General features: G+C 46.2%; 1 protein-coding gene across 2 annotated transcripts in view; it reads left to right on the plus strand.

Annotated features, from left to right (window-relative positions):
* The window catches only part of lmbr1l (limb development membrane protein 1-like), a 72280-nt gene that overhangs the window by 48880 nt on the left and 10843 nt on the right, over window positions 1-12557 (plus strand). For both annotated transcript variants that reach the window (XM_070869508.1, XM_070869509.1), the window contains exons 12-15: window positions 1781-1858; window positions 3456-3529; window positions 4937-5027; window positions 9996-10062. In XM_070869508.1, the coding sequence (XP_070725609.1) occupies window positions 1781-1858; window positions 3456-3529; window positions 4937-5027; window positions 9996-10062 (310 nt within the window). The remainder of the gene's footprint in view (window positions 1-1780; window positions 1859-3455; window positions 3530-4936; window positions 5028-9995; window positions 10063-12557) is intronic.

Raw genomic sequence — 12557 nt, forward strand, 5'->3', positions numbered from 1 at the left:
ACCAACCCCCCCCCAAATTAGTTCATTACAGTCCACTTCAGATAAATGCACGCCTCGTCCAAGCATAGAATGCAATGTACCCAATCACATCTTGTTCACTCATTGTCCACAACTGCTGATCACACGGAACGTTAACTACAAAGTGTTCTGTAAACTCTTTTTAATGCTTTGCCAACTAAGTACAGCCAACCCACTGTCAAAGGTTACCTGGAGGCAGCGGCACACTTTATAGTCTGACCTCCTTGTTGTAAGCAGTTTTATGCTTTTTGTTTTGAGTTGAACTGAAAGGTTTGCAAGTTGTCTGTGTAACTGCTGTTTGCAGAAATCCTGCGTGTTTCTCTTCAAAACAAAATATGATCTTATCAGGATTGAATTGTGTGTATTTTCCTCCTGGAACATCTTAAAAGCGTCCTTGCTATAAACAAAGTCTTACCTAAAGCTTTTCAACTAAGGAATTGCTGGGGATAATTACCCGTAGCATTTTTTCACAACTTTGGAAATTGTGGATGGCTGGAATGCTGCAACAAATTTTTGATGGGAGAGCCTAGCTTCTTGAAGTCCTGAATCCAAAATGGCAGTGTTTGGGAGAGTGCAATTTAAAATCCAGTGTCTTTAAGGCAGGGTTTCATTAAAGTTTGCTTTTAGAGAGCATGCTCCTTTTGAATAGGAGAGCTGGGCCTTTTGGAAAGGTTGCATTCTCAATTGCTCCATGGTGTCCATTCTGCAACAGTTCCTGTTTTATTGGGGGAATGGGATTGTCGTCTGTGAGGTATGAACAGAACATACTGTACTAATGTGACTTCATTACTGCAGGTTTATTGCAAAGTGATCTGGAAGTTGATTTTGTGGCCATTGTGCATTTTATAATTCTAAGATGTTGAAATTCTTTGGATGGAGAATTCTGTTTTGAGACTCCCTCCTGTCCTCTCGAGCTGCAAGGCTTTTAATGAGAGGCTGCATGCTATAAAGTAATACTGATCTTTTATATTTTTTAAGCCGGTAGCTCCATCTCCAGCTCAGCCACTGTGTTTCAGGAGTGACTCATTTGCATAACTCTCAAAAAATGATGAACCGCTCCTCTGTTTTGAAATAAACTTGTTTTATGCAGGAGTTAATTGATTGTGCTTGTTATGCCTGAATCCAGCAAACCCGACTTCACATGAACGGCCTCATTGAGATGAATTGTTGACCTTTGGCACGAACATGTTTGGCTCCTGTTTGAGTCCCGATGTGTCGCGAGCCAGGAATCGTACATTATTTGACCCACAAATAAACCTTACACCAATTTCTAAATATTAAAGTATGTGGTCAAACCAAATCTGGTTCTTGAGTTTTTTTTTAAATGTTGTATTCCCCAAATGGGGATGCCTGTGCTCAACAGTGCAACACTTTGCAGCTAGCGTTGGCATCAAGCACTTCCAGGTGAGGTACCTCACAGGCCAAACTCTGCACAAGGTATCTCTGCTCTGCCTCAACAATGTGCCACAATTCCTATTGTGCCACTGTGAGCCTTTCATTTTCCAATCCCGTCTGAGTGCAGAGAAGGGTTGTGCTGGGGGCTCATGCTCAGAGTTTGGTTGGGACGGCCCCATACTTACTTTATATCGTCCCATCAGTGTTGAGAGTCGAAAAGGCAGCACTTGAATGAGTACAGTGCTCCTGAAACGCGGAGCGATGCAGCTTCAGCTCTACTGTTCTGGGACTGAGCGTGTTGTCTGACTAACTGGCTGCAGTTCACTATTCTTCCCAGTTGATGTGTTTATCATTGGTGTTATTTCAGGGTATCTCCGTCCTGCTGGTGGGATTCCATGTCTTTGAATTGCTTATTGATGAAACAGCCATGCCCAAAGGAATGCAGGTAAAGCACTTGAAATCAAGCGAAACATGTCATTGAATTCTGCTGTTTGTGTGTGTCCTATTCACATACATGGCTGGGTGTACAATCATCTACAGTCACCTGGTTACACCAAAAATCTCACCTCGCCCCCAATTTTAAAAGCCACGCATCCTCGAGTTGGGAAAGTGTGTGTGATAGATTTTGTTGGGTGAGGGTATTAAGGGTTATGGAACAACAGTGGGGATATGGAGTTAAGATACAGATCAGCCTTGATCTCATTGAATGACAGAACAGGCTCGAGGGGCTGAATGGCCTCCTGTTCCTATGACACACCTATAGTATTGTGAAGTGTAGAAGCTCACATTTCCCAGATTTGTACAACCTGTTCCTGTAGCTTTTGTCTGGCTATTGTCCTGTAGCTAGAATGACTACACTGACTTTATCTTGCCCAAAAATCAGCAAAGGGGAAGTCTCGAAAGCTAAATATACATAACTAGTGGCTGATTGCGGGGACAATTGCACGTTGTGAGTTCTTTAACCAGGCTGATTGCCTGTACACTGCTACTGGAGTGAAACCTAACTTATTGAATGTTCATCTTGCAGATTGAAGCCACTTAATTGTGTGTGTTGAGAGTTGGCATGTTTGATTCTGAGCATTGTGTAACAGAGCCTGATCCAGCTCCATTTTCAAAACTAGTGTTTGACAGTAAGCTTCCCAGCAACTCGAGACAAATCCTCCTTTGTTCTGGACACAAGTGGAGGAACAAAATGCATTGACGTCAATAAAAATAAATTGTATATAGTTTGTCTGAATGGGTGGCCTCCAGCCTCTTGAGCTGGATTGTAATGCTGTATTGTCCCCAAACGTTTTTGAGGTTATATCGTGCACTAGCTCTAGTGACCTGGAGGGGGAGCTCTCGTACTGCGTACAGACAGTATCTGAATTCCGAACAGAAAAGACTGCAACGTGCACTGTGTTGGTCTGGAATGGGAAAGATAGGTTGACCCTTTGCAACTCGTCTCTGGTTTTGAAGAGGGCTGATGGTACAAAGTTAGCCTTTCTCTTCTCTTTCCAGATGTGGACAAGCTAGGTATGTACCTCAAGCATTTGCAGTTTTTTCCTTTTCATCACGTTCAGTATCTCGGTTGTGTATTGCAGGGAAATGGCAGCTGAGTGTTTTCAGGTTGCTCTTGCAGTGTGATGGTGGATTTCTGAATTTTGTATCCTCCCCACTTTATGCTGAATTACAAGTGTCACAGGTACTGACAACTGTCTAATAGCACCTCTAAATGGCCATTCCTCATGTGTGAACCTAGAAGGCTCCTGTGTGCAAGCATTTTGACTACCCAGTCTTGACATCCCTCCAGTACGCTTCCGGCAGTGAGCTTCAGGTAGTGATCATCACACACGAATCCTGGCTGTTCCCCAATACACGCCTCTTTTTACCCTCCCCCAACTTCCTCACTCCCTCTTTCCTTTCTTCTCCCTCATCCCGCCCCCTAAAAATGTCTGTCACATTAAAGCCAACTTTTGAGGTGTTTTGAACCTTCAGTTACTCTGTTATGATGTGATTTTTTTTTTTTTGCAGTGCTATTAAGTGCTTTTTTTCTATTCTAGGATCCTTTTCTGGGGAAAGACTCTCTCTCTATGTTTGGTTCACTTGGAGCTGCTGTGGAAGTTGTTCTGATTTTGTATCCTTTCAACAACAGCAACTTGCATTTATATAGTGCCTTAAACGTCCCAAGGCGCTTCACAGGAGTGTGATGTGAGAAAAATTTGACACCGAGCCACACAAGTAGACATTAGAGTAGGTTGGTCAAAGAGGTCGGTTTTAAGGAGCATCTTGAAGGAGGAGAGCGAGGTAGAGAGGAGGCGGAGAGGTTTAGGGAGGGAGTTCCAGAGCTTGGGGCCTCGGTAACAGAAGGCACGGCCACCGATGGTTGAGCGATTATAATCAGGGATGCTCAGGAGGGCAGAATTAGAGGAGCGCAGACATTGAACACAAGGATGATAATTTTGAAATCGATGCGTTGCTTAACCGGGAGCCAATGTAGGTCAGCGAGCACAGGGTGTGATGGGTGAGCGGGACTTGGTAAAGACTGATGGCGTCCTGTTTTGTCAGGTCTCCTCCCCCTTTGCGCTCCACCAGGAGGCTCCCCCACAGATCTTCACCTGTGGTAAGCGCAGGCCAAGTGCCACAATGCGAGTGAGGATGTGTTCCCAACGACCTGTCTCAGTTTGCCGTTCGCATGTCCATTGGGCACCCCCGGTGTTGGGGTGCCTGGAGAGGCCCGATGCAAGGCCCTGCCCCAGGACTCTCCCGGATCAAAGAGTTGTAAACCCTCTTCCACCCTTCCCCCAGAGTTGTTCCACGGGGCTCTCCAGCAGCAGTCAGCAAGGCCCTGATGTCAGCAGCCTCTCGGGGACTCCTGTTTCCTCCCTGATTGCCTGGCACAAGGCTCGCTCAGGAGAGGGCCTGCCAAGGGAGTGCATGGCAGCGTGGCAGAAACTGATGTGCTCCCCTCCTCTGACGTACATCTTGAAGTGTCGTCACTGTTGCAATGTGGTAAACGCGGCAGCCAATTTGCGCACAGCAAGCTCCCACAAACAGCAATGTGATAATGACCAGATAATCTGTTTTACTGATGTTGATTGGGGATAAATATTGGCCACGACACTGGGGAGAACTCCCCTGTTCTTTAAAATAGTGTCGTGGGATCACTTGCATTCACCCGAGAGAGCAGATGGGGCCTTCGGTTTAATGTCTTATTGGAAAGACGGCACCTCCGACAGTGCGGCACTCCTTCAGTACTGCACTGGGAGTGTCCGCTTAGATTATGTGCTCTCGTCTCTGGAGTGGAACTTGAACCCGCGACCTCAGAGGCAAGAGTGCTGCCCACTGAGTCACAGCTGTCACTGAATGGGATAAAAGAATTGGCACGCACATGTACTCTGTATTTTGCAGACCTTGTTTCGGGCACACTTGGTTCTGCTTTCTTCCCCCCCCCCCCCCCCCCCAAAAAAAAGTTTCTAATGCTCTCAAACTAGTTTTTGTCCGGCATGTTGAGTCTTTTTATTGCACCTTAACTTCAATGCAGCTACTTAATGGTGTCCTCAGTTGTTGGGTTTTACAGTTCCCCACTTTTCATCAAACTTGCCCCCAGGAAACAGGACACCACCATGACCAAGGTAGGTGTTAATAGTCGGAGATGTGTCTGTTTAAAATCATTTCTTCTCTGAGAGCACTTGTGCGTCAAAGTCTATTTTAGTGGTTAGACCTGGTTGTATTCTAAAATGCCACATTGTTCTGTATTTTCTTGTGTACACCATTACAAGCTTGGGTAACTGCAACACAATGCTTTGGGCAAGAGAAGACCTGTGGCTCGCTTCCCCTTCCAAATCTCCCATTGGTCAATCTGATTCTAGAATTGTGTGTAAATATCTGTGATCCTTATGTTCTTATTATAGAATCATAGAAAAATTACGACACGGAAGAAGGCCATTCGGCCCATTGTATCCGTGCCGGCCGACCAGAGGCTACCCAGCCTAATCCCACTTTCCAGCTCTCGGTCCGTAATCCTGTAGGTTACGGCACTTCAAGTGCACATCCAAGTACTTTTTAAATATGGTGAAGGTTTCTGCCTCTACCAGCCTTTCAGGCAGAGTTCCAGACCCCCACCACCCTCTGGGTGAAGACATTTCCCCTCAAATCCCCTTTAATCCTTCTGTAATGACTCAAGAGTCTGGTTACTGTAAACTCACTCAGGTGCAACCTGATCCATCTTTATTCCAGCCCAAGAGTGCCACCGTGACAAAGACACCCAGCTCATATACAGGTGACCAAGCACACATGCCATATGCGTACAGCCTGATGACCTCCGACCGCGGCGCCCTCTGGTGACCCCCAAGCATTAATACATAACATCCCCCTTTTAAAATCTTAACAACAGTCTTTTTACAAATTAAGACGGTTTGGGGTTTTCCTCTCACCAGTTGATCGTCTCAGTTCAACTTTGGTTCTGGGCGAGCGTTCTGAGTCCGTTGAGACAGGGCTGAGTAGCCGATCTGATGGGAGTGGTCATGACCACATCAGAGACTGAAGGTTCAGAGTCAGTAATGTCAGCAGAGTGCTCTGATGAGTGAACAATGTTTGGTTGGTCACTGACTGCATCTTCCTCACTCGGTTCCAGTTCATCCGTGTCCCGCAGATAAACCTGGTCAAGGTGTTTCCTGCATGTTTGCCCATTCTTGAGCATGACAATAAACACTCTGTTACCCTCCTTGGCTGTAACAGTGCCGGCGATCCACTTTGGACCTTGACCATAGTTCAGTACATAAACCGGATCGTTGACCGCGATGTCACGTGACACGGCAACACGATCATTACACCATTGCTGACTTTGACGTCCGTTTTCAACATGATCATTCAAATCAGGATGAACAAGAGAAAGCCTGGTCTTGAGATTTCTCCTCTTCAGATGTTCAACAATGTCGCGACCTGTGACCAGAATGTCATTTTGAAACACGACAGTTCTAGGAACGGACTTCAGTAAACTCTCCATATTCCTCTGAAATATGGCTGCAGCCAAATGAATCCCAAAAGGACACCTGTTGTAGGTGAACAGTCCTTTATGGGTGTTGATGCAGGTGAGTTTCTTCGAAGTGTCGACAAGCTCCTGGGTCATGTAGGACGATGTCAGATCCAGTTTCGTGGACGACTTTCCACCAGCTAGCATGGCGAACAGGTCATCAGCCCTCGGTAACAGATACTGATCCTGTTTCGAAAATCGGTTAATCGTAACCTTGTAGTCTCCACAAATCCTGACAGTGCCATCATTCTTCAACACAGGAACAATGGGACTAGCCCACTCATTAAACTCGACCAGTGATATGATCCCTTCACGCTGGAGTCTGTCAAGCTCAATTTCAACCTTCTCCCTCATCATGTATGGAACAGACCGAGCTTTGTGATAGACCAGCCTTGCATTGGAGTCCAGGTGAATCTGCACCTTGGCTCCCGTAAAATTACCAATGCCCGGTTCAAACAAAGAAGGAAACTTTTTCAATACTTGAGCACATGAAGTATCATCCACCGAGGACAACATCTTGACATCATTCCAGTTCAGCTTGATTTTCTCGAGCCAATTCCTGTTGAACCATTACCTGGGATGATCCATAATGGTAGTTCGTGAACCACACCGTTATATGACACCTCAATTGCTGCACTGCCGAGCACCGGTCTGAGTTCCTTGGTGTAAATACGTAACCTGGCATTGACTGGACTCAGCTTCGGTTTCGCAGCCTTAGTGTCCCACAGCTTGTCGAATGTCCTTTGACTCATTATCGACTGGCTCGCACCCGTGGCCAGGTCCATTGATACAGGCACACCATTCAGCTTCACATTAACGACTATCGCCTGGCTCTTGCTCAGGAACCAATACAGTCCATTCACTTCCTCAGGTTGCGTATCCGGGCCATCACTGAACTGGTCCTCATCAACCACGTTGTAAGCCGCACCACGCTTGCTCCATTGTGGACACATCCTGTGAAGATGCTCCACTTTCGAACATCCATTGCATGAGTATTGTCTAAACCGACACTGATATAAGGCCGATGATTGCCCCCGCAACGCCAACAGGGTGAAATCTGGATCAAACCAGTTGGTGGGCTCTGAGCAGCGGCAAGTTTCGCATAAGCAGCTCTGCCTGAAGACGCGCCATCTTGTGAACCTGTGGAATTCTCTACCATAGAATGTTGTTGCTGCTAGTTCGTTAGATATATTCAAAAGGAAGTTAGATGTGGCCCTTACGGCTAAAGGGATCAAGGGGTATGGAGAGAAAGCAGGAATGGGGTATTAAAGTTGCAAAAATGATCAGCCATGATCATTTGAATGGTGGTGCAGGCTCAAAGGGCCGAATGGCCTACTCCTGCACCTATTTTCTATGTTTACAGTACTTGTCGATGATATCTGCCTCAAATCCGTCGTCATGCATGCCTGGGCAGTCGCGATGGCCTGTTTCAAATCCAGCGTCTCTGCAGCCAACAGCTTCCTGAGGATTGCACCACGCAGCATATCTTCCAGCATGTTCCCGAACTTACACGGCTCAGCAAGACGTCGCAGGTCGGCGACAAATCCCAACACGTCCTGGCCCTCAGCATGAACATGCGTGTAGAAACGGTAGCGTGATATGATGATCCCCTCTTGTGGTTTCAGATGGTTACCCACCAATGTTCACAATTCCTCGGACCCTTTTACCGCCGGACGTACAGGCTTCATGAGGCCGTAAATTTTCGGACCACAAACGGTGAGGAGAACTGCCCTGTGCTTAACTGCGTGGGCCTCTGCCTCCATGCCATTGGCCACAAAATACTGATCCAAGCGGTCGACAAAATCCGCCCTCCACGAATCTCTCCAGGATTCCAACAGTGCCATTGTGCATGCGAAGGTTCTTAAATTACTTCGTCGCCAATTGTAATGACTCGAGTCTGGTTACTGTAAACTCACTCAGGTGCAACCTGATCGATCTTTATTCCAGCCCAAGAGTGCCAGCGTGACAAAGACTACCCAGCTTATATACAGGTGACCAAGCACACATGCCACATGCGTACAGCCCGATGACCTCCGACCGCGGCGCTCTCTGGTGTCTGGTGACCCCCAAGCATTAATACATCACACCTTCGACCAACTACTTTAAATCAATGCTCACTGGTATTGACCCCTGTGCTAAGGTCCTTCCTATCCACTCTAGGCCCTTCATAATTTTATACACCTCAATAAGGTCTCCCCTCAGCCTCCTCTGTTCCAATGAAAACAACCCCAGCCTATCCAATCTTTCCTCATAGCTAAAATTCTCCAGTCCTGGCAACATCCTCTGCACCCTCTCTCGTGCAATCACATCTTTCCTGTAATGCGGTGACCAGAACTGCACGCAGTACTGCAGCTGTGGCCTAACTAGTGTTTTATACAGTTCAAGCATAAACCCTCCCTGCTCTTGTATTCCACGCCTCAGCTAATAAAGGAAAACATTCAGTATGTCTTTTTAACTACCTTATTGACCTGTCCTGCTACCTTTTTAAGGATGTGCGGACATGCATTCCAAGATCCCTCTGTTCCCCCACACCTCTCCGTATCCTCCCATTTATCATGTATTCCCTTGCATTGTTGCACCTCCCCAAATGCATTACCTCACAATATTATGACTTATTTGTAAATCTGCAAAGTACTTGGGGCTGTAAAGAAATGTAACTTGGTTACTAAAGGCTATGTGCAAACTATGCCTTTCTGGGTGCTGCCCATCGTACAAGGGCGAAGGTTAGTCATCAATTAAGCTGTACTTCCCAATGACATAGCAGCACTGTTCAGCTTGTTCTATTGGATATTCTGCAATGATTAATATTTGAATACGGCCATCAGGTAGTGCGTTACAAACATGCAAAAGAGGACAGGGGAAAACCCACTGGTTCCGTCCCTGCATGCTGTGGCTTACACACACCGTCTTACACCCCCCTCACCACCCCCCACTGGCAGTCTCATTCTCCTGGGAAAGGCAAAAAAAAGTTTGGTCAATTTAAGCAAAGAAACTCTGCAGCCATCCTCTCCTGACCCCTGGAGGTGATCACACAGTGACGAGTGACACTGGCCCCAATGACTCCGCTGCCTTCTGTATAGAGAGATGTCAGCCATTCACAGCTCCCTTTTGAATGCTTGCAGTGAGTCGCACTTACCTGATGTGCCAGCAGTTTATTGCAGAGTTAAGATTCTGTGAAAAGACTTGCCTTCTAGCATCTAACATAGTTCTATGCTTTTATGTCCCCGGTCCTTCCTAACCTATCAAGCTGAAGTAGCCTATCCATGTGGACAGTCTAATCCTTTCATTATTTTAAGGATCTCAATCATATCCCCTTGAAGTCTATCTGTTTCCAAAGTAAAAAGCCACTGTTCTCTCTGGTAACCTAGTTTAAAGAGCCCTTAAACTAGGTTATCAATCTAGTGGGCCTCCTCTGAACCTTTTCTAGAGCCGCACCATGTCCCGCACCATGTAAGGGGACCAAAACTGAACACAAGTATTCCAGATATGGCCTGATCAAAGCTGTTTAAAGGATACCATTATCTTTATCGTGATGTGTAAAATCTTTTGATCAATCTGTTTTATCTAGATAATCGGGAACTGTGTGTCGTTGCTTGTTTTGAGCTCAGCCCTGCCAGTATTTTCCCGGACACTCGGTAAGCAGCTATAAAGGTCTCCAGTGACTGTGGCTTCTGTTTAACTAGATCATTCAAACCTTCCCGATCTGTGCTGAGTTTACTGATCTTGGCTGGGCCAGTGGTGGGGATGTTCTAATTGGCCGCACCTTGCTCAGACTAGGGAGGGGAGCAAAATCAAGCTGAGCTCTTTGTTAACCTGTGTACCGTTCTGAAGAGTGAGTTTTTGTATGTGTGCATGAGGGAAATATTGGGTGAAGACGGGAAGGAAGAAAGGAACTTGCGTTAATATAGTGCCTTATCACATTCTTGGGATGGCAGAGCTTCACCATCAATGGATTACTGTCTCTTTTTTTGAAGTGCAGTCATATTAAAGTAGCTAAGTCAATTTGGAGTCCCACTAACAGCAAGAGATGAATGACCATTAACCTGCTTTTGGTTGAGGGAGGGATGTTGCCCAGGACACTGGGAGACCTGCTTGGTCCTCTTCAAATCGTTCCATTGGATCTTCTGCGCCCACCTGAACAGGCAGGGCCTCGGTTTAATGTCGCAGCTCTGACAATGCAGCACTCCCTCAGTACTACACTGAGGGTGTTTGCTCCCTTCTGGTTAAATGGCCTGCACACTCTGTCGAGGGTTGTTCGCAATGAATGGTCACTTGGCCAGGATACGGTCGAGCCAGCACACCCGTGGAGTCTTGCCCCAGTATGAGGCACCGTCTTTGAGAGGAATGGAGAAAGTGGAAGGAAAAACTGAATTGGATAATCTGTTGACTAAAATATGTGTGTGTATGTACACTCTGCACAACACTAGTCTGTCATTCATTACCCAATGTATTAGTTTACAGGCCTAGCACTCAAAAAAAAAAAAAAAAAAGCTCGTTGCTCCACGTCCCAGATAAATCTGGCATTACTGCAGTTAATGGCTGTCACACTTAACATCCTAGTGGCACTTCAAGCCAGACAATTATTAACATTTTGCAGCAAGCCACATAGGAACTTCAGTTTGTCACTGAACAGTGCTGTGTACAGCTTTGCTGTATTGCAAAGCATTAAGTTTTAAAGACTTAATGGACTTACAGGACAGGTGGAACAGTGTTAAGCTCACCTGCATTATCCACCAAAATTGAGATTCAGTACAGTTTGAAAGTGGAGTATTACCATATTTTTTAGTTGGGACAAGCTAGTTATTTTTGTATTGCCTGAAGTCAATTCTGGAACAATACTGTGACAATTTTTAATTGAGTTCAAGATGAGTGGAAAAATCTTGGAGCATTCTATTCTGCGATCAGCATTGCATACACCACCACAGTGAGGCCCAACAGTTCAGCTCTAACCAGATGTGTCACTGTAGTGAGGATGCCCAAGTCAGACAGATGTCAAATCACAGCAAAGCAGATAGCTTGTGAAATGGATTACATTCACAAAGTCTGATGGGAATGCTTTCTCCCCTTCCAAACCCAAGGCAAGTGGCAACCCAGGAGAACTGGGCTTGTAGTGTTGATTCACAAACATAGAAACATAGAAAATAGGTGCAGGAGTAGGCCATTCGGCCCTTCGAGCCTGCACTACCATTCAATACGATCATGGCTGATCACTCCCTCGGTAGTAACACTTTCCTGCTTTCTCTCCATACCCCTTGATCTCTTTAGCCATAAGGGCCATATCTAACTCCCTCTTGAATATATCCAATGAACTGGCATCAACAACTCTCTGCGGTAGGGAATTCCACAGGTTAACAACTCTCTGAGTGAGAAGTTTCTCCTCATCTCAGTCCTAAATGGCCTACCCCTTATCCTAAGACTATGTCCCCTGGTTCTGGACTTCCCCAACATTGGGAACATTCTTCCCGCATCTAACCTGTCCAGTCCCGTCAGAATCTTATATGTTTCTATGAGATCCCCTCTCATCCTTCTAAACTCCAGTGAATACAGGCCCAGTTGATCCAGTCTCTCCTCATATGTCAGTCCGGCCATCCCGGGAATCAGTCTGGTGAACCTTCGCTGCACTCCCTCAATAGCAAGAATGTCCTTCCTCAGATTAGGAGACCAAAACTGAACACACTATTCCAGGTGAGGCCTCACCAAGGCCCTGTACAACTGCAGTAAGACCTCCCTGCTCCTATACTCAGATCCCCGAGCTATGAAGGCCAACATACCATTTGCCGCCTTCACCGCCTGCTATACCTGCATGCCAACTTTCAATGACTGATGAACCATGACACCCAGGTCTCGTTGCACCTCCCCTTTTCCTAATCTGCCACCATTCAGATAATCTGCCTTCGTGTTTTTGCCCCCAAAATGAATAACCTCTCATTTATCCACATTATACTGCATCTGCCATGCATTTGCCCACTCACCTAACTTGTCCAAGTCACCCTGCAGCCTCTTAGCGTCCTCCTCACAGCTCACCAAGCCACCCAGTTTAGTGTCATCTGCAAACTTGGAGATATTACACTCAATTCCTTAATCTAAATCGTTAATGTATATATTGTAAAGAGCTGGAGTCCCAGCACTG

This window comes from Pristiophorus japonicus, chromosome X, assembly GCF_044704955.1.
Source record: "Pristiophorus japonicus isolate sPriJap1 chromosome X, sPriJap1.hap1, whole genome shotgun sequence".
NCBI classification, from domain to species: Eukaryota; Metazoa; Chordata; class Chondrichthyes; family Pristiophoridae; genus Pristiophorus; species Pristiophorus japonicus.